General features: G+C 26.3%; 1 protein-coding gene across 2 annotated transcripts in view; it reads left to right on the forward strand.

The window, feature by feature from the left end:
- LOC112693324 overlaps positions 1-24,489 on the forward strand; it is a 74,458-nt gene that overhangs the window by 34,555 nt on the left and 15,414 nt on the right. For both annotated transcript variants that reach the window (XM_025568314.1, XM_025568313.1), the window contains 16 exons: positions 11,375-11,566; positions 16,821-17,288; positions 18,625-18,763; positions 18,825-19,000; positions 19,089-19,243; positions 19,319-19,550; positions 19,606-19,783; positions 19,866-20,014; positions 20,078-20,244; positions 20,326-20,524; positions 20,600-20,755; positions 21,130-21,297; positions 21,373-21,590; positions 21,688-21,799; positions 21,871-22,098; positions 22,152-22,316. In XM_025568314.1, the coding sequence (XP_025424099.1) occupies positions 11,416-11,566; positions 16,821-17,288; positions 18,625-18,763; positions 18,825-19,000; positions 19,089-19,243; positions 19,319-19,550; positions 19,606-19,783; positions 19,866-20,014; positions 20,078-20,244; positions 20,326-20,524; positions 20,600-20,755; positions 21,130-21,297; positions 21,373-21,590; positions 21,688-21,799; positions 21,871-22,098; positions 22,152-22,316 (3,061 nt within the window). In that variant the 5' untranslated portion in view covers positions 11,375-11,415. The remainder of the gene's footprint in view (positions 1-11,374; positions 11,567-16,820; positions 17,289-18,624; positions 18,764-18,824; positions 19,001-19,088; positions 19,244-19,318; positions 19,551-19,605; positions 19,784-19,865; positions 20,015-20,077; positions 20,245-20,325; positions 20,525-20,599; positions 20,756-21,129; positions 21,298-21,372; positions 21,591-21,687; positions 21,800-21,870; positions 22,099-22,151; positions 22,317-24,489) is intronic.

Raw genomic sequence — 24,489 nt, forward strand, 5'->3', positions numbered from 1 at the left:
TCACCTCGCCGTTGGAGGGTTTCCATCGTTACCTTTGATTCTGATCACTGCGTAACATTCAATGACGATCTTTCATACCTGTGTTTATATATGATGTGTCCACTATAAATTGTAAACAGTTATTAGTTAGTTTTTATACAGATATCGTCCCCACTCGGCCCGTTTGATAAAATCCGAGAACGTGTGGTACGCATATAAATAATATGCACGCAAAACTATTATGCGCGTCTTATAGTGTTCCGGAAAAGACAGTTTTAATACGATACAATGTTTTCGAGTATTAATGAAGATGCAGTCGACGGCAGTTTGTCGGCTCTAGAGTATATTTTAAATACATTTGTGAGCGAGTGCGTATGTAGTGGATGAACACGAACTCTCTGCTGCGGCGATGGCTTCAAAATTGCCAATTTGGTTCCTTGTGTGACCTACATAAATTCAAACCCCTCACAAACTTCTTTTGCTTTCGTCACTTGTTGTCTTCAAAGATTGTACCTCCCAGATCACCAACAAAGCATGATATGTGTCAGTCTTGATGAAAGTCTTCCCGCGGCGTGTGGTGTGCTGCAAACGATTTCCGATGCAATATAATTTAATTTCAATGTTCCGTGGACTTAGTGCACGTAATCGTAAATATAATTATATTTGTAAGTTGTATTATCTGTAAACCACCTTGAATATTTTTTAAAGAATAGGATAATATTTAAGTTATCTTGGTAGTAATCGTATATATCGCCTAATGTTGTGTTAATGTTAAGGATTATTTTTTGAAACAGTGATGTAGCAAAACAATTTTGAATGAAATCGTTGAATTTTTCTTTTTTTATTTATTTATATACAACACACTTAAATGAAACTTCGAATTACAAGAAATGTATGAAAATTTACAGTTATGCGTGTAATTTTACCTTTCTTTATACATGAGCTCCTATTATATCATTGGCCACTTTGATAAAAAAAAAAAAATACTTTTATTTTATTGAATATCTACGAAGTTTTTCTGTGTTCCAGTCAATTTTTTTCTTAAGTACATGAAATTGTAATGCATTAGTGAAAATTCATAAGAGTCGCTATTACGACCACTACGTGATCATAAATATGTATTCTAATACAACAATTTGATGTCATATTATGTTCATGATACTAAGAAGGTACATTTCCATCGCATTTACCTATAAGTGATAAACTACTAAACAATACTTTCTTACTTTGGAGTTATGCTATGTATCTCTAATATTATTAAGTGTTAATAAGAAAGTTTATAAATTTATAATTTAAAAATGCACTCTACGTTTAACTAATGTTATTATTAGTCAGACAATGTTGAAGTTCTGTAATTATAAACGAATAGTAAGGCAACACGTATGACTAATGATCATATGATCATATTACGCGGTTTATATTGCCATTATCCAATTGTTAACATTTCCGTATCATATATTTTCATATATCTGTATATTTGCTATTTTTTTTTTTTTTTTTTTTTTTATAGTGACATACATTATATATAACACGTAATATGCGCGTGTTTTATGTAATCTATACGTTAAAAGATATTTATACCTATAATGGTATAATTTATTTTTTCAAAGCCATAGATATTTGATAAAATTATCGGTATCTAACTGAAATATAATAACAGTATCGACGCTATCGGTAACTATAACGTCAATAATTCAAAGTTCTGAATAATATCGAAGAAAAAATGTTCTCTTCTGAAATGCCTTTTCACACCACGACTTCAATACTTCGTATTTATATATTTATACATTTAATAATGTTCACCTTTATTATTTAATTATTTTGTGTTTATTAAATTATAAGATGTATTTCTTTATAATTAGGCTAGCATATAAGATAATTTTTTTTTATGTCAGGCCAATATTTCGAAAACATATAACTTCCATGTTTTTTTTTTTAAGTTATCAGTTTATTAAGTTTACGAGTTAAAAAATCAGTCTTTTTGATAACGACGTGTACTTTGAAAATTATGAACTATTTTTCGCTCATTATAAAGAGCCATAATAAATAAAATAATAATTAGTCCAAAGTCGTGAAGAAGGTATTGTGTCAACGTATTTGATACAAAACGAGTTTTTTGAGTATTACTTCAATTTATTTATTTTATAAATACTGCAAGATGAATGTTCTATTATAAACTTTTTGGCAATTACTTTAGGTTATACTATATGATTTATTTGATTTTTATAAGATTTATAATATATATATAACCTATTTTTAGGTATTTGTAGGTTGATTATTTATTGTAAAATGTACCTAATATATAATTTTTTTAGTTTTGCTCATAGTAAAAACTACTTAGAATTGTTTTTTTTTTTTGTAAATATTCACGTTGTGTTAAATAGCATTGTAATTCAATTTGACTCACTTAAGTTCAGATAAAGAAAAAAATAACATTTATCAGTAATAAATATATTCTTACAATGTCATTACAACGAGAACATACGCTTTAAAAAATTGAAAAATTTATCGTAGTAAAAATATAAAATATGGTGATTAAATACATTTCTAAACATGCAATATTTGAAATTTGACATCCAGGTATTTATTTGCGTGTTCGTGTGAATCAGATGTAACATTAGAATGCTTGTTTAAGCAAATAAATAGTGAATATGTTTGTAATAAATGTGTACGTTAAACATAAATACATTTTTTTATTCAAAATTTTATCTTATAAACAAATAACTTAATAATAATTTTTAATATGTACCTATATTACCTTATTGTAAGTGCAATTATTATTAAGTCTTAAAAATATGATTTGAAATTATAATATCTTACTTTATACTTTGTACTTTACTTCTCGTAATTATTTAACAAGAATATTAGTAGCGGCTAAAAAAAACTTATTTTATTGATAAGATAAATTTCATTTTTTATTTTTAGTAAAATAAAATTTGTAAAAAGTATCTCAAAATAATTTAATTTTTATTTTCCGTTGATTTTAATTTATATACAAGTTTATATGCAATGAATTAAAGTAATATTCCATTTATCATAAAAACTCTGAATATTGTTATTATTATCGATTTATTATAAATAGAAAAATAAACTATAAACTTCCTGTATCCGAATAATTGCAATTTCCTTCAGGGCTACAGTTAAATAAATTAGGTCATGGATGATACAATATTTGGTGAAATATCCGATAAAAACATTAGTAGCCCTGTAAGTACATTGTAAACTTGTACATTTTCATATAATTGTACTAATCGTGGTATAGCTATTTTCGATATTGAAACGTATCGGTAAAAACAAAAACAATAAATTCCCTTTGAATATGTATACGTAATACTCGTACGTTTAGAGAGTATGTGGACTTATATGCTAAGTCCAGGGATCTACAATGTATATAAATGATGACTTTGCCGAAATGCATTGTAATATAAAATATAATGTTATGATAATGTGTATGTGGGAAAATGTAGTGTGCTCGCGATAACGTTGTTCTGTGTATTAACGACATTAATTCGTCAAATAAAATTGCAAACGTGACAAAATTTAGATATACATGGAAAGAAGTTTAAAAATAAAATTCTATTAGTTTTAAGGTGAAATCCGATTTTTAATCAACGATGAACCCTCATAGTAGATAGTAGATTTTGGTAATCTATTGTATTTATATAAAGCAAACAATAACTGTGGGAAAATATAGTAAATGTAGGCGATGACATGAATTATAAAAAAATTACAAATTTTTATTATTTTATTTACTAAATTATCCATAATTATTAATTTGTTTCATAATTTCCTTTGTAATAAGTTTATTTAAATTTAAAACAAAGTTTCGTTTTTAATTTAAAAGTTTACCGAAATATCATTTATTTGGTTTTAAACATTCATTTTTAAATTTCCCTATAATATAAAAACTTAATTGAATGATAAAAGAATGAATTTGACACCCGTTTTTATCAAATACCTATATATTTTTTTTAATTTTTTTTTTTTTTTTTTGATTCAGAGAAAATTTTTGTTAATACTTGATATTTATAAAAGTCTTTTTCATTATTTTATTAATACAATTACAATTCAACCATTTTTTTTTTCTAATACAAGAATTTGTATTTCTTAAAATTTTCGAAAGTGCATAATAGAGCTTTGCTAAATGTTAATAAAACTGAAATATTGATTGTATTAATATTACTGATGTCTTATAATATATTTATTTATATTTATTTTAGAAAAATAACTAACCTTAAAGTTTAAACTTTAAAGACCCTTTCCAGGGACCCAACTAATTTTATTATCGTATCTCATCCATCCACAGTTTTAAATATAGTGGACTTTTATTTTGATTGATTAGATTCATATACATTTAGCCCAAGTTCATCAAAATGTAGAGTTTCTTCAACGTTTATTATAATACAATTGTGCATAACAATATTATAATTTAAAACACAATTCAATATAATTGTGTTTGTAGGGATTATTCTACTAACTTAATTTCCAACGAAAGTTAATTATTTATCAAGTCTAATTGTAATAATGTAAGTATAGTAAAATAATAAAAAAATAATAAAAAATTACAATTTTAGTAGCATAAAATTTAAAATATTTGGACATTTTGTAATAGTAACCCAAATATTTTTATATCAATGAAATTGAAATTGAAAAAATGCCTAGAAATTTTTAATTCGAATTTTATGTTTGTTTTATAATTGAAGCTAGGAATGTATGATGCCCTGTAAAACCATTAAAAATTCTTTTATGCCCTAAAAATGATAAATAATGCACAAAAAAAATGAAATTAATAAAAATAAGTTTTATAGATAAAAATATAGGACATTTGGGACTTTTATCTCAGATTTCTTTTAATTTAGACAAACAATTATTTCCGTATAATTTTAAACTATGTTAATAGATTTATATTGTATATTTATTTACCTTTACACTGTAAATTGTTACACGATATATTGCTTCAGATTTGTTGAATACAAATGATAAAAATATATACACTCGTTGTTTTAAATAATGATCAATAATTGTTACGTTATTACACTTTCTATAGTAAAACGAACAGAGCCCTAAGGACTCCTCCGAGCAAAGTTTGAAAACCGCTGTATTAGAACATCTGGTACCATTGTTTCAAATATTAGGATTCGCGGTGGCATTTTCACGTTTTTAATCAATGCATTAACATCTACGAAATTGTTTCTTATTTCTTCGGCAATTTTATGCAAGGCGTGATGAACTAAGCATGTAACATGTATAATTTGACATCAACATGTATCAAATAAAAATATTGAATCGCTGTATTTACTTTTACTATGTAAGGATCTATCTATCTATCTATCTTTTACTAAGGATCTACATCACTTGGAAACTACAGGATATTATCATTAATAACTCCTTGAGACTATAATAGTATTGTATAAAGTTTTAGCAATTATGCTGTGAATTTTTTTTCTTTTACTTAAGATAACGCCAAACATACACGTATTATATCTGTGTGTGGCACACGTACACCATAGTAAATTTGTGTTTAGCAGATCAAATATAGTTTGCTTTAATATTAGAGGAAACTAATCTATAATAATACATTAATAGAAGAGCATTTTCTTTGATTTTTTTTTGTTTCGTTCATTTCGATATTATAATTTTTAAGCGAGTGTTTTTAATTGTATATTTTACATACTCATAACTCACTTAGAAATTAAAATATCGGAAAAAAATGACCGACAAAACTCAGATAATATTCGTCCCTTAAAGTTTGATTATAGGTCAGTTTACTCTAATACTGAACCTATATAATAACATCTTTACATTTGAACTACTCAACGCACATTTTCTATGGCTACATGTTTGTCAAATGGAGATAACACATGTGGGTGTGGCCTCCTTACCTCCTTTGAAGAGTTTAATAAATATATTTACTTACGTTATCTATTTCTAATGTTCTATTTGCATCCGTCGTTTTGTTAATATAAACCCAAATTTTGTTGTTATCTTATCATTGAAATAGTTTTGTCGTAAGAAATACGATGCAATTTTTTCATAACGTAATGCGATTTGTCTGTATATTTTTCAAAAATGTACAAAACATTAGATTTTCGAGCTTATTTAATATAATACTACCAAATTGTACGAGTAAATAAAAAATATATTTTGGTCTGTTTGGCGTGTCTATAATAAAACTTATGCAATTTTTTCTTCGAACTTTTTTTATAATTTCCAACAATTTTTCTCTATGTATGTATGTATATATGTATCTTAATAAATGTTGTATAGTTAACCGTTTTTCAGCAAATATTTTTATGTTGTTTACCATAATAACATGGATCCATTGGTAGAAAAAATATTTTGGTCAAATTCTTGTATAATTCTCGCGTTATTGACTTGCCAATGAATAATTTAGTTTTGGCATTTTGAATGAAATAAAATAAAATTAATACCCATGTTGTACGACTTTTAATAAAAAAACTTATACTGAATGACATCGATTATTAAACAGGATATCTTATGATTCTAAATATACCACGTTAATTTTGCTATAAACGCCGTCATTCGTTATTAGTTTTTGATATTACTATTGTCCGATATATAATGCAAGTAGGTTCCCAGGTATAATCATATAGAAATCGCATTTATCCGTAAAATCTTTATAAAAAAAATCAAAGTTGAATTTTGAACCCAAAAACTTAAAAAATGACCTAAAATGATCTTTTAAAAGAAGAAAATTACTTTTTAATTAAAAATTATTGAAAAATGCAAATAAATGCAGTATACAATTTTTTCTCATTTAAATTTACATGTTTATGTTTTATAACTATAAGAGTATCGCAGAGCAAATTGAAAAAAAATGCTATGTGCATGAAAATCCCAGCCATAGTTATAATAATTAGAATATTATAAATTGTTAAATGATTAATTATATTTAGTTTGATGTACAAAAAAAATGCACAATTTACTAAGCAAAGAAAAAAATAATTTTATCACCTAAAAAATCATGCATGAATTCAACCGAGCATTTATTAATCTTATTATGTTACATTTTAACCACGCAAGATCATGTACTCGTAACGATTATGATTGGCAGCTGAGGACCGAAAGTCTTTGTTTTGGACTTCACGGTTAAAACGATTTTTTTCCGTTTACTAAAAATGAACTAATTTAATCGGCAGCCTCAATTTGAATTGACATGAACATCAAGTTTTTAAACTTAAATATAAATTCTCAAAAAAGATTGTCTAAAATCGTAGTAGAAATATAAATATTAAGTTCTCGCTAGTAATGCGAGAAAATAATTTGTTTCAAATAATTTTTTTCCTAGCCGTTTTGGTTTCTTTTCACTTTGACAACAATTCGATATTTTGTTAACTAATTTAAACTTACTGTGATTAAACACAAACAAAGCCATTCGATGTTTAAAATGATTTTTCTCTTGGTTGTCATCCCCACAGGTTCAATTTTGCTAAACTTTTATTTACAATATCTGTTTTCTTAATAGTTATTATTCGTCATGTACTTATCGTGGGCACCTTAAACACAAATATAAAATGATTGTTTTACGATTCAACGACAGGAGGAGCCAATGAACATCGGTGACTCTGTAGATATTATCTATGTACAATATAATAATGCTTCACGTGTGTGACAATAGATCACGTACGCTCACTTAAAATCAAAAGCATACTCGAACATCTTAAGTGTTGCTTTACCGCGCCCATACTACTTAAATAAGTGCATTAAAAACTAAGCGTAAATAAACGACGTCTAATAGATAAAACAAAATAAATAATTCATATTTTAAATAAATGTTGATAAATTAAAATCATCGCGAACATCAATCAAAATAAATTTTATTTGGAAAGCGATTTTTCTCTTGTAACATCAATACAGAGATATCATTGACAGTTGAGTAGCCCTTAGTTATGGTGAAAAAAAAATAATATTTTTGATTTCTCACCTCCTCATTTTGTTCATTTATATAAGAAAGAAATTTGAATTAAATTTGGTTATAATTACTAATCCCCTTCACGTGCCGCAAGGGGGTTGAACAATTGGAAAATAGGGTTGTTTTGTCGTTTTTTGAATATAATCTAAAACTATTAAATTTATCGTAAAAATGTACATAGCTTAATTTATAGATATTTATATTTTTGTTAAAAAACTTATCTATACAATTTTTTATACATTTATTATTTTGTATAAAAAATTATAAAATATCAAATATTTAATTTATTTAAAAAATTAATTTTTTAAAGATTTTATAAGTATATCGAAATAACGAATGATGATACAACAAAAACCTCCATGGAGGATGATTAGAATGAGAATGATAAGAAATTAAATTTTTTAAAAAAAGTTGTTAAATATTAATTGGATTGATTGTTTTATTGGAAGATTCGGGTAAACGTAAGAAAATTAGAAATATATATAATATTAATACGAGTATGTTAACTCAATAGTTTCAATAATAATACGATTAAGATAGCCATAGTTATAGGGTGGGAGAGAAGAAAGTTAAATATTTTTAATTTCTCACCTCTCTAGTTTTTTTCATTACTATAAAAAAGTTATATGAGTTAAATTTGGTGAATATTACCCCCTTCACGTGTCACAAAATAGGGGTGGTTTTAGGTTTTTTTTTTATTTAATTTAAAATATATTGCATTAAGCATAAAATTTTATAGAACCTAAATTGTAGACTGTCTATAAAAAATGTTATTACAACATTTTTGGTTTATCTTTTATTTTCTAAAAAAAAAATGCACTTATGCACTCAGAATTCTTGCTGGTATGATCGTGGGTTCCGAATATGTTATATCGGTTTTTATCAATTATTTTCTATTCGTATGTACATTAACTCTGCTGTTTTGCTAACCTGCGACGGTAACGGGCTGACCGTTGGTAATTTATTAATTGATTCATTAACTCTAATTATCTACTCTATAATTGAAAAATCATTTACATGATTACAATTTCAATTTAATTTATGAACTTATTCATTGCGATGGACCGCTATAGATCTGTAACAGTTTATAGAGGCAGTTGGAAGCAGAGAGTTACGTATCGTGCTTACATTTTAAGGGCGTAGCTAAATTAAGTCCCAAATTAATTTATCTTTTTTTCGAAAGAGGTAAACTGAGTCCCAATAATAATATTGAGATTGGTAAACTGAGTCCTACGTATAAAATTTAAATAGGTAAACTGAGTCCTTCGTATAACAGTTAAAACGGCAAATTAAGCCCCGTTTAAAATATTTAATGTATTAAATTTATTTAAATGTGTTTAAATAATATATATAATCTTTGTTATAGTTATAAAATAACCGAGTACGATAGGTAAGTGTATCTTATCGTTACATCGTTAAATATTATTATATTTCGCTGCGTATTATTACGCGACATTTTTATTACCTAGTACCTAACCATCTACAACACCGCTGGATGTGATAACTGATAAATGTAAGTTTAATGTACATAGTATACAATTGTGTTAATATAATTAAAAGTGTGTGAAATAAAAAAAACGGCATTTAACCATATTTCAAATTACCGCTTTAATTTGTATACAAGGGACTCAATTTACCGATTTCATTTTTATATGAGGGACTCGATTTACCTTTTTTTTTGGGGGGTGGGACTCAATTTATCTAAAATTAATAAAATGGAACTCAATTTATTAAACCCGCATTTTAAATACGTTACTGTGACATCAGTGCCACTGATTCAATGAATTAACAGTAAAACGATAAAAGCTTAAACTTGAATTGTACCAGTATCTTATTTCTTTTTTTATTCGATAATTAGAGAAATTTACGTTCCTATAGTATGATAGCAATAATATTTATCATTTATTGCGATTATAATGATAGTTGGTTTATATGTTGATTGTGTCAACACATTGCTAAGTGCTTCTCTCTTCAATAACTTTTCCTTAAAAAAGATGTGTTAAAAATGTTTTAAAAATGATACTTTGAATACTTATCGTGTTTTAAATTTTTAATAACACCATTTCGCATATATTACCAACCAACAGAATATAATTAAAATCCCAATTAATGTATTCGAAGAATATACGCAATATATTTTATTATATTTTAAAACTATTTTTTTAACTTAAACATATCTTTAAACATTATTTTATTTATTCGTGTTAACTAAAAAATAAGCTATTTTTTTTTTTTAAATAAATATGGAAATAAAAGTAACATATTGTGTAATATTATAGCTTAGAAAGAAAAAAATAACTCTGAAATAAAATTATTTTTAAGATTAAAAAAAATAAAAAAGTATTTACCTAATGATAATAACATTGAATTTATTAAATAATTATTTATAATATTTGCTTAATTATAGAGTGAAAAACAGTTAAAAATACTTAACTGAACAAATTTAGTTTTGCTAATGTGAAATTATCTAAAGAATTTTCGACGTCTTAATTAATGTTTGAACATCAAACAATATATTATACTTTAACTTGTTGAAATAGATTCCATACGATATCTCAACTGGCGTGCTTACATACTACCGATCAACCTTTGCATTTTAATCATTAAGACTCTACATCAAACAGCCTTTGCCACGCTGCACCACTTATACACAATACTGTAGACTAAACAGTGTATAATGAGAAACATTAATAATCCTGTTGGATTTAACATACGTACATAAAGCATGTTTAATTTCCGCATGGTTTGTATATATATAGTTACTTTAACTATTTTGAAATTGCTGTGATTACTACTTATCATAAATAATACGTCTCTAAATTCTAGATTATATGAGATCAAATTGTTTGGAAAGAATCGAACTATTTTTTATCTAAATTTAGTTTGTATTCATAAATGTTTTTCTCTATTATGACATAGTTATTTTCATCCTGAAAAAAAAATAGATAATATAAGTGTTTTTATAATATGTAGTTTATATGATGGTATTACGTCTGTGACAATTTTTATTGTGATAATTCACAGAAAGTCTCAACATCCTGTTGGTATAAAAAGTTTGGCATATCTAATGAATTATCCAGTATAATCGAATGATATTTTGACCTTTAAGTTTTCCGTGGTCATTTTATCACCAAGTCATAAAATTGTAAAAAAAAAACACCGTACGTTAGTTATAAAAACGTAATCAAAACGCAATGTAAGCGTGAAATAGTACGTATACTAGATTTTATGATTTTGATGTATTTCACTTTTAATGTTTACTAATAAATATTAATTATTCATCATATATACCTATTATACGTCGGTCTGTGTTCTCGCGTTTGCAGCTACATGATTTATACAATTATTCAATATTTGTACTTATGCCTTTCTCTGTATTTAGGTATATTTCATTTTCAGTTTACGTAAAAATGAAATGTATTAAATAATTCGGTTTAATATTATAACTGTTATTTATTACAGATTTATTGAATACGTTAGTTTATGGTGATGAAGATGTAAACATGGGGGAACTACAACAATATACAAGAAGTTACCGACACAGTTGGTGGCCACCAAGACCGCCATGGATTACATTGACGTCGGTATTTTTGTTACTAGTTCACTCGGCACACTCTTCAATAAACTGTGGTTCCGGCATAAAATCAGTTGGTGGTAAGAAAACGAATTGCTTTTTCACTCCTACTAAAAATACTAAATCCACGCGTTAGTAAAATGACGTTATGAATCGAGACCGCCGATGTTTTATTTTATTATATTCTTAGGTATCGAATTGCCGATGAAAATGCATTTTAAAATTTAATCTATTATCATAATATAGGTGATTTATTTTAGTCTTTCTTCGTGTCCGACATTCTCGTTTAATCAAACAATCGTTATTTGTACACAAGTATTCTGTATGTCGTTGGTAAATCCATCGTTTGGTAAACCGTAACGTGTATGTAATAATTTAATACGTAAACACGATTGATATTAATATTTAATTCATCTGTGACAACATCGAATGTTATGGAAAAATAAAATCACCACCCAAACACGACGACGACGACGAATACGTCACTGGATATGTTTATTTAAAATTGTTATATTGTAAAAATAAAGATCACCATAAGAAATAGTTATCAAGACCAATAATAAATCTTAATATCCAATAAAAATATAAGAATATTAAACACACATTTTAAATGGTTTTTGAGTATTTGACTGGCGTCCATTTTCATGCTTACATCAAATTATGTCTAGATATACATAGGTTATCATACAGTTAATATTTGCTTAGTTACAGACGTATTTTCATACCGCATACACATTGTTGAATTGCATTTTTAGAATTGATGATATATAATAATTTTACTGTACATTTCACAATTTTTAAAAATAAAAAACATGATCGAAATATCATATTTTATGTAGTATATTATGTAGTTAACAAATTAAATTTTTTGTGTAGAATTTAACCATCAAACCAGGAGGAACCCCTTGCAACTAAAATAATTCTAAATAACAGCCAAATTAAATATCGATCAATTTACGCATTTACGCATACCTACTTTTGTTATTTTGTTTATTTTATAATGATTAACGTACACATGCACTCACTCGTAAGTGTGGTATGCTGATTGTTTGCAATGGCTTCAATACTACCAACCGATACGTAGATTTTTTTTTTAAGTCTTACCTGTAATAGTCAAGATTATGTTCTCTTTATATACAATGAACTTGTTAGACATATTTAATGAAATTTATAAATCACTTTATAAATATTAGATTCTCATTATTTTGAAATAATTTGAGCACTAATTTCCGAAATATAAACGAACGAAACGCGACACATATAACTACAGGAGATGTTTTTATAAATTTGATCATATGATTTAATATGATTTTGCTGACAGCGTACTTCTTGGTAGACAGTGCCTTCTATGAAAACCGAGTAATTGACATTTGAATAATTGAACATTCATAATTTTTGATAAAAAATATATTACTTACACTTATTGACCATCATTTATTTGTTATTTAAACATAAACAATAATTTCGTATATTTGTTAAAATATTTCTCTTCCTTAATCTATAGCAGCAAAAATGCTCTCAAATTTCGAAGAAAGGAATCGAGTCTCATCATAATGGATTATACCTAACTAAAACTACAAAGTTAATCGTTGAGAGCTATGCTGAAGTATTGTTGGATCATTACATTATTATCATTCATCCACCATCAATATTGCTCATAAATTAAGTAATATTTTTACGTATTTGAAATATAGCATGAAAAAATAGTTATTTAAATATTGAAATTATTTTATTATAGCTGTAAATAAATGAGAAAAAATAAAAATTTAACTACAAACCGTCAACAGTAATCGGTACTTGTAAAGTGTAAACTTAGTAATAACTTAAACAATTTATTATTCATTTGTTGATATGGAAAATAAAATTATGCTTTTGAATTATATTAAAATGTATATATATATATATATATATATTATTGTATATATAATATGATATTAGTTAGGTAAATATTTTATTTATTGTTTGATAATTAGATATTAAACTATTAGTAAATGTGGGTTCTGTATAGGGTAACCATACGTTCCGTTTAAAACGGGATTGTCCCTTTTTTTATCATTATGTCCCGTTGTCCCGACAAACTTTGAACGGGACGCTTTTTGTCCCGTTTTTAGAATAGGGTCCCGTTTTAATCACGTTACTTCTATAAAAATTTTAAACCGAGAGCAAAAGAAAAAAAAATAAGACATGTCATATAGTATATATGTATGTACTACGAACTTATGTGTGAGACTTCTAAAGAAATCAATATTAAATAGTTTACCAATGTACAGTATTATTTATAATCAACCATATTCGGTATAATAGGTATATTAGGTATATTAATCGAAAAATCGAACATAGTCGTGCAATAACGTGTGTACATTGCAACGATCTTGTGTTATTAATGTTATAGCCACTATGTATTAGTTCATTTTATTTAAATTGTTGTGAGTCGTTAGTGTTATCATTTGTATTGTTTTTTTAAAATGCCTAAAAAGAAATATACGTTCACTGCACCTTTGCAGATTAACTAATGCAATAATAGAAATATTATTATCAATCACAAATATTTTATGGACCGACGAAAAAAATAGTTTTCTCGTACCAATTGTTAAAGCAATAATAATTCTTATAAATAATTTTAAAAATATTCCTGTAATGATTTTTATGATTTTTTGTTAACACAACTAAAACTATTAAATGCAATCAGTTCATCAAAAAAAAATAATGTCAAAGAATGTAATGAAGAAAATTATGAACAATCGACTCAAATAATTCGAAATAATCAACTCAATAAAAATAAAGAATATTTTAAGTAATTTTTTTTTTCAATCTCACAGCAAAAATAGAATGCAAATCAATTTTTAATTAAAATATCAAATTAATTAAAAATTATTTTTATTGCATATAATATAGAAGTTAAAAAAAATGTTGACTTTTTTTTTTGAGAACATATTTGTCCCGTTTTTTTCTTTCATAAATATGGTCACCCTAGTTCTGTATCAAACCATTGTACATTAAAAAATATGTAATACGAATTTTTATGAAAAATAGGGACTGATATTGACGGTCTCTGGAAATGTATGTTCAGTATAAGTGAATTTGCAAAAACTGAAAAATACCTATAAAAGATTTAAGATTATTATTTTTTTTTTTTGAGCATAAAATGTGCATTGTATTATAACTTTAAAATATAGGAAAATTTTAATAATGTACCTACTTAAAACTTTACACTAAAATATTCACCCAATATGAGCATTAAGCACCAACTACAATAAATTAATTCATGATTGAGGCTTACAAATAGATGTTTCTAATTTTAAAAAATGAAAACAAAATTTGGATGAAATACAGGAAACGGATATTATTTTTTAGTGAAATGGTCTTTTAAATTTTAAGTCAGGTCTTGCTTACGTTAAAATAACGTTATACATGATAAATAAAGATTAAAATTTTTAAACGTAATCAAACGGAAAACGATAAACGAAAAAAAAAATACCAACAAACCAAACATAATAAACATAAACATAGAACAAAATAAAAATACAGGATAACAAATAACGATTGTGTAAGTGCATATTATGGGGATATGATAACATTTTCTTAATCATTTGTTCCGATGAAATAGAAAAAATGTTGTTCCACACTATGTTTGTTCCACATTTGGATGAAGTATAGTGTGGAACAAAAGTGAATTGGAACAAATATTTTGTGGAACAATAGTGTAATAGCCCAGTATTGTTGACCACTTCGGAGCTTTATTACTAATTATTATATTCGAAAAACGTCTACGAACTTTGATGTTCCATAGAGTATATTTGAAAATGCTAATATATAAGAAATATACTCGTATACATGGGAATATACATAAATTTAAATTTACATATAAATATACATAGAAAATGTTAGTACATAGCTTATGGAAACTATAAATATAGATTTTCAAGATGTTTTTGGTATTAGGATAGTGTTATTTATAACATATTAAATGTCTAATATCTAAACTTTAAATTACAAATTGCATCTTCAGAAAGAAAGAAAAATAATATTAATAAATAATAATTGGAAAATTAAATAGAAATAATCATTTTTGCCAAAAATCTAACTTCGAATTTTTATTTAATTAAATTTTGGTTGATATGATTAATTAATTTATTATTTTTATTATTATTATTATTATTATGGTTGAAATGTTATTATAATTTTAAATTTAAAATACCTTTTTAGGATGAAATTTAAAATCTATCAACTTTAATACATAATAGAAAAGTTGGAAGTGTATTCTAATTAACTTAAACATCACATATATTGTTAATTTATAATTTAATAGTTTTCATTTATATATTTTCTGTATAATTATTACTATATTTATTATATATTATACAACAAATTGTGTAACAATCAATATTGGTATAAGTGGGTTTTCTGTAAGTTTAATCTATTTATCTTTAGTTTTCTGAAAAGTTACTATAAAATTATAAAAATTACCTTTTTTTTTAGGATAGGTACCATAAATATTTAAATTGATCGATTGATAATTATACACAAAATTCATACTTAAATTCTTAAATTGGTACTCTTGTACTCTATACGTATAAAACATTTTATATACCAATGAAGAACATATGTGAACCAAAATTAATTTTTTTAGTAGTTAATATTTTTTTTGAAACACATCAGTACTCTTTTTTCACAACAAACATATTATAAATATAAAACAAATTTTGAGTAGTCAATTTAATAAAATTTAAAACTTTCAATGGAAACCTACTTAATATATTTTATATTATTTATTAGGAAGTACTGTTTGTACAATATCGTGAAACTAATTTGTAAAGCAAATGAATAATTTATTTTCGTATGCCATGAGTTGTGTAAAAGGGCTTAGCTCTCCCAGACCTCTTGGAAATAGTTGTATATTTGTACTTATACTACCAACATAACGTATAATTGATTTAAAAATATAAAATACCATTTACATGTTTGCAATTAATAACTATACTCATGTAGAGTTATTATTTAAATAGTTATTTTTTTTTACAATTTAATAGAAACAGAACAATATAATAGTAATGATGAGTTGTGTATTATTATTTTAAAATCCTTCGAACTGAAAAACGTTTTATTTTATAAGAATACTTATTGTCTTTTGTATTTAATACATTTTGCTTGATAATATGTTGATTATTTATCTAGTATAATATTTTTGTTTTATGGATTACCTCGTGAGTTTATTAAAATTTTCGGTCATTTTTTTTTTTTTAGAGATTTATCAACTGAAGATTTTGAACTGCGACCTTTATAAAAACACATTTCAATATAAAAGTAACTTTTTTTTTTTTTTTGTCATTTCAGAAACTATTCCTAGAGGTGATATTATCTTAGAATACAACAGCGGTGTTCCTTTAGAAATCACGTGTATTTTAGATCCCGACAATGCAATTGTGCAGAGCCAATTGCGCCAACTAAGTAATAATAATAGTGAAACTCAACTACTAAGTCAATGGATTGTGTTCTACAAGTACGCCGAACGTGTGCCCAAGCAATACGTGTCAATTATTAACGCAACGGCAGCTCAATTACGCATCCCCAATCCTCCAGCTGGTCTCAACATCTATGATTGCATTTTGCTATTAGATAACCAACGACGTCTAAACAATGATAGTTATGATACTAACAGTAGTGCTCAGTTATCCACATTATCTGTCGATTCGTCAAAGTTTTCCACTGTGCAACCAACAAGTTTGGAAACAAGTGGACCTCCTCCGTTGATGCCACAAGAGGCGGGGACCGGAGTATGTCTAAATACTGTTCATGTGGGATGTAAGTAATCATAATATTCGTTATAATTTACCATATATTATTTATTAATTAAACTACATTTTCCTTTTCTCTACTCTTCTTTTTAAACGAAAATTTTATTTTTATAATGACACGAAATACTTTTTATGTTCTTACTGTATAGTTATAAATGATGAAATTATGTTATATAAAATGTTAAAATTAGTGATGGGTCGAACCTTGATTTTTTAAATCGAAGCAAACTTGAACCGAACTTTAAATTATTTTTTCGAACTCGAACTGAACCGAACCTTCATATTTTCTATCGAACCGAACCTATTATGATTTTAAGTCGAACTCGAACTTGAATTCAATACTTTTTATCATGTATATTGTACTCGTACCTACCTACAAATCAAATCAAACATAATTATTAATTACTATTGTATTTTAAGTTTTTGTATTACCTACATTTTAACTTTTAAGTTGAAGTAATTGTATTATTTACAATACATTTAAATTTTAGATAATTTCTTATTATTATTATTATTATTTGTCAAAACCAGTTTTGTGCTCTCTCGTGTTGTCTTGTAGCTTATAAAATATTCATAGAGTATTGAGTATTGAGTGTAATATGACAATACAATTAGTACATTTTAATAATATATAAAAAAATAGTAATAATAACTATAATTCACAAATATAGTATGATTAGTATAGTTTATAATGTAAGACGTAAGTTTATAAACATGTTTTATTAACAGCACAGTCGCGGTATCGGAATATTATCATGGATTTACACAAAATAGATAACTATAATAAATATGATAAAAACAAAAATAGCTAATTTATGAATGTAGATACATTACCTCTATTGGCGATAAACAACTTATTAATGTTTTGGTCGGCGATGGGTGGATGTGTAACATGCGACTGGAAAAATAACAGTTCGACCCATCATTAATTAAAATTTATAATAATTGATCCGACCGATAGCATTATTTGATTTTTACAATGAAACACTTTTTCGATTTTTTAATACTAGGACCCGAATTCAAACATTGATTTTGTATGATAGCTGTAATGAATGCTGTACATGTCAATTTTTAGAACAAAAAATGAAATATTTTATTGTTTTCATTTGTTGAAGTGCTTTATTTCATATCGTATGAACTACTATCGAAATACTATTGACCTCGAAAATGCAATTTCATTACTTTTAACAAAAATTATTATTCTATTGTTTTCTTTTTATTTTCGTTGTATATATAGAAGCGCATTACTTTATTTTCAATTATATCTTATTTGAAAAATATGCCAAATTTTTTATTTTTTATTTAAATTTATTTACATTTATATTTTTATATTCTTTTTTCAGATAAACCTTTGCCCATTAAAAATTTCTCTTGCATATCGGATAATTGGCTCAGTCTGATGTGCAATTGGACCAAACCAGAGAATCCAGTTAAAACAGATTATAAATTATTCTTTAGATTGCCTGGTCGAACTAGTAGCAGGTAAGTTGTTGCTAATATTTTCTTATCAATTATGATTTATTATAAATATTTGATTTCTTAGAAACGTTTATGCTTGTCCATCTAAAATCACGGATGTCGAAGAAAATTATTGTTATTGGGATGTTTCTACTAAGCCCATATATCGACAACTATATGAGTATTATTTTTTCACAATAACTGGTGAAAATGTATTAGGAAACTCAACTTCGTCGTTTCGTTTTCATCATTATGCTAACGGTATCTACATTTACATTTTATTAAAATATTATGAAATAAAACATAAATAGTAAATAAATATTAAATATAATTTTTTCTCAATATTTAGTTATCCCTGCGAGCCCAAATATTACTGTTATGGATAAAACTCAATCAAGTGCAATGTTAAAGTGGTCTGTTGGTCCAATGATAGCATTTCCACGAGAATTAATTCATAAAATTGAATATAAGTCTCAGTGGGATTCCAATCCTGAACATTGGCATGTAAGTGTATTAAATTATTCGATAGTATAAGTTATAAAAGTTAAATTACATTGTCGTTAAATTTATTTTGTACAGTCCATAAATGTAAGTTACGTATGTAATTCATCCCTGACGTCCAACCAAACAATTTTAGTTCATAAATTAAATTGCCTGAAACATGACTCGGAATATTATTACTTCAACGTCACGGATTTAAAATACCCATTTACACATTATGATTTTCGTATATATGTACGATCTTCCGTTGCCTCTGAGGAAAACAGGTGGTCTGCCCCGGGTCGTATCACTCTAAAAACAAAACCTACTAGTAAGTGCTCTAAAATTTAATACGTTAATATCTGATAATAATATAATTTGTTTAGTACCTAGACGACCTCCAAAAACTGACATAGGGAGCTTTGAGTGTGTCCCATCATTAGTCAAGAAATCTACGAGGGATGTGTTCATATATTGGCAGAATATTGATGACAGCGAGAAGTGTGGTGATTTATTTGAATATCATGCTTACTATACTTCTACGACAGCAGATAATCAAACGATGTTAGTACTAACAACTATTTATCTATCTGTTGTCTTAATTATTGCATATTTCTCTCCGACTGATTTTTATTTTACTATATAGCATTCACCGTAGTAATGAAACGTATAAAAATTATGCTAAATTCGAAGGACTCAATACTAGTATTGGTTACTTATTTACCATTTATTCAGTGAATAAAGAAGGTTTTTCCATAGACTATTCCACAGTTTATGTACCTAGCGAAGCGGACAGTAAGTCAATAATTTTCTTAAATTATTTATATATTTAAGTTCTTATTCTCTCGCTGTCACTAGAACTTGATGAACCAATATCTTTTACCAAAATGGCATTTGATGAACGAGGGGTTTTTGAACTATCATGGAAAAATGCTAGTAGTGAGAAATCATCCACAACTAATCAACTTAGTGATTATACTATATTTTGGTGTGAAAGTGACAAGGACCGTCCTTACCAGTGTAATGTATGTAAAATTATAATTTTACAGGAAAACCTTGCTCGACTCGATTATCTAAAATTCTACTAATCATCTTTTTGTGTTTAGGGATATATGAACTGGATGCATATACCAAGTTCAGAATCTTGCTACAATATTACCGTATCGGATCATACGAAAATTTACCAATTTGCAATAAGCTCGAACAGTCAGATTTCTCAAAGGAATAGTTTAAATAGTATTTATCAGCCACCTATTAGTAGTAGTGGAATGGTATGGGCATCATGTACAGTACTTCATAATAAAAGTAGGAGAAACATTTTTTATTTATATATAAATTTAATATTTTTGATCTTCAATATGTGCATTTTTTTTTTTTTAGTCGTTGGTAAAATAAAAAACGTTTGGGTTAATATAATTAGCTCGACACATATGGAATTGAGATGGAAACTCGATTGCTCTGATAGAATTGGAGCAGTTCTTGGATTTCGTATTTATTACTGTCCTGTAGTTTCCATAAATAATTCCGCTTGCAAAGGTAAGAATTTTGTAATATTTATTTCGTTTTATACTGTATATACATAGTATATATAGTCGCTTTATTATTATAACTTTTAAAACTAAGAAATCATTATTTTTATGGGATTCCGATGTCATTAGTTATCGTGGATTTTATAATTAATTTTTACTTCATAACTGTATATTATTTTATAACTACTTGTATATAGTTACAAATACTTGAATATTATACATTTTATTGAAAAACTAGCATCATTAACTACCTTATACATAATTAAACAAGAAAAATATTATGAGCCTCGGAAATAACTATTAATATTTAAATTTTTATTGTTTATTTGAAACGTTTTCAGTTATTAATTTATAAGAATATTTTTGTATTTTATGTTTAAGAACCTATGTTAAACAAAACTGTTAGCGGAGAAAATATGGTACAAGATAGTAGAGGTAGCATAACAAATCTCAAATCATATACAACTTATATGGTTACTATTGCATTGATCACAAAACATGGTGAAGGCTTACATAGTAATCCTTTACTTAATACTACCCTCGAAGGAGGTAACAGTATATTTTTATCTAAAACTAACTTTATTTTTATACAAAAATTCATATTTTTTGTTATTTCGTTCACAGCTCCAGATGTGCATGATTTAAATATAAGTGTTGTGGGATTTACCAATACATCCGTGAGTCTTGAGTGGTCACCTCCGAAGTTTACAAATGGTGTTGTTCGTCATTACTTTGTTCATTATTATTTGGATGATGTGCCACAGCAGCAAGACTTGAACGATTTTTTGGACGATCAGCAATCAATAAATCAACGTCATCGAATAATAGTTCATGATACCAAGGTTAGAATGCGATTTATAATTTATTCAGTTTCAATAACACTAAAAATATTTCCAATGGTATATTTATCTTCGTTTAAAATTCTTCTTTGTTGTACAGTGCCATCTAGAACAGCTTGAAAGCTATAGAACTTATAATATATCTATCACTGCATGTACAACAGTATGTTCAGATCGTTCATTTCCCATACAAGTACGAACAGCTGTTGGATGTAAGTTAAAAAACTATTGAAATATTTAAGCATTAAATGCCATATACTAATATTTATTTTCCATTATATAGTACCAGGGAGGGTTGCGCAACCAAATGTAATATATGAAAACAGCACTAGAATAGTTGTGTCATGGCTTAGACCCGCAAAACCTGCAGGTCCGATTGATTATTATCAATTAGCACATCATAGTGGTTCGACCAGTTCACATACTAATAATGATGGTAGTTCATCCACACCCGCAGTTTTAGCTTCCACACAAATACATGAAAATCCTGAAAACTATTACCTGAGTGATTGTAAGTGTATATATTTTGAATTTTGAACTTGTTTTATTTTTTTTTTTTTTTAGCCAACGAATTCCGTGTACCTGTTACTGATTGTAACAATGAACACGTCAAAGGTCAACAAACTTTTTCATTTTCTGTACGAGCAGTCAACAACAACCCAATGGATCCTAGTCATCCATATTTTGGTCCATGGTCTGCCCCTGGGTCAGTCAGTTGTGTGTTACCAGGTAATTTTTTATCGTATTAAAATTAACGTTTGTATTATCTTTTAATACTGCATATTTATTAAATGTATCGAAAACGATATTTGGTCATATTAATATTAAATTTTGGACAGTACAATTTTAGTATGACATTATTATTCATCAATGTTCATATTAAATAATTATGAAAGAATTTTTCTATAAATGTATTTAGTGTGTCTCTCTAGTATGCACCTACAGGTTTATTAAACTTAACTATTACATTTAACAAAATTGAAATAATTTCATTTTTGTATTGAAACTGTACTAATATTTTATGATGGTATTCTGTTGTATACATGAATAAATAAAAAAGTCACTTTTTTGTGTCTGATATTAAATAAACCTGAAAAAATATTGGCTTAACTTTAGAAAGGAAATAATTTGTAATATATAGTTATCTATATTTATGTATACTTAAGGGATACTGGGAAAATGTATTAAATTTATAATAATATAAAATAGTAAATTAACTTTTTAATAATTCTAAAATTATTAAATTTAAATTGGAAAATGTACAATATTCGTAGAATCAAAACAATTTGTACTAATTCAGTACTAGTGAAAAGAGTTCTTGTTTAATTTTAAATTATTTACATGACAAAAATAGTATAAACCCATAAATCGCAGGAGGACAAAAATTTCATCTTTATTTTGAATTTTGTGTTTCAGAAGGTTTTTATTGAAATAATAATTGTATAAGTAATATGTACAAGATAGAATTTTTTATACAAATGCATTATAATTTAAGCTTAATTTTTTTGGTTTCCTTTGCCAAAATATACTATAAATATATTTTTTAATCATTTTAAATACTACAAGCAAAATTAAATATCTTAAAAATATAATAACGGTAGATGTAACACCTATCTAATAATATGATGTTGAAGTGGTAACGTGTTACAATAGACGTAATAAATGACAACGGTTTCAGTAGTGCGTAACATTAATAGTGATTTTGATGGTGGTATTTTTTTTATACACTAATACATTTATTGGCCATTATTTAAAATTACATATTATTGAGTGGCACAGACGTGTACGAGTTTAATAGATCTGTTGCTCATGGGTTGTTATGATTCCATGCTATATTTATATCGCTTATTATTATTAAACTTGGGTTTCCTCGTGAGTCGTCATACCGAAAATCCGTGCCAGACCAATAAAAAAGATAAAGGTAATTTAGAGTAGTGACACACATTTATCGTCTATCCGCTGCTGCTGGTCATTTCGTTTACATAATTTGTAGTTCGAACTTATTCTTTACATCACCACTGCAGACGTTCAAAAATACTCTCTGTAATGTTTTCCTAGAATAACATTTTTGAAATAGTACGTCTACCTTTTTCGGCCTATTACACGACGTGATGTAAGCCTTTCAGTTTTAAATATTAATACATAATAAGCGGTGTGAAGTAAAAATTACGAATAAATTAATTATATTAATTGTTTTGCATATCAATCCATTTGCCAGCTTGTCTACTGTTCGTTCATTCACCTCAGCCAAACAGTACGTAATGCTATTTCTAAACTTGATGTCTTCGTTACGACGAATTTATATAAAATATTATTAACTTATTACTTTTACTTAAGACATTCATCTCAAAACTACAATATAAAAACATATATATGTATATATATATATATAAAATAAGAACCATATAGTTTTATACAGTTTTTATGTTGAGAACTCGTCCCGCTTCGTTTATTATAACGGAAAATAGAAACATGTATATTGTTATTTTAAAATCGGATACTGCATTTATTGTGTTAAAAATTTAATTTTTAAAACACATGTTGGACAACGGTAGAAAACAAAATTCACTATTTTGTTGTATGTATTTGTGTCTATATATGTGTATATATGTTTTTAACTATTTTTATCGTTATAAAGAGTCGTACAAAATCTCTGCGTTCGATTTGAGGATGGTTTTACGTATCGATAGACATAATTTTCAGATATTAAGACTTTTTTGGTTTCAGGCCTCTAATTGTGTACTATTTACTTTGTTTTTGACTTTTTGAAATACATTTTTTTTATAATTATTTCAAAATGTTCTCATGTCTTGACCCACCTTGTATAAGATTATTCTCGAATAGTATATTTTTTACTTTTAAGTATACTATAATAAAGCAGTTCTTAAAATAATTAAAAATT

Source organism: Sipha flava, unplaced genomic scaffold, assembly GCF_003268045.1.
Source record: "Sipha flava isolate LNK unplaced genomic scaffold, YSA_version1 84_pilon_pilon, whole genome shotgun sequence".
Lineage (NCBI taxonomy): Eukaryota > Metazoa > Arthropoda > Insecta > Hemiptera > Aphididae > Sipha > Sipha flava.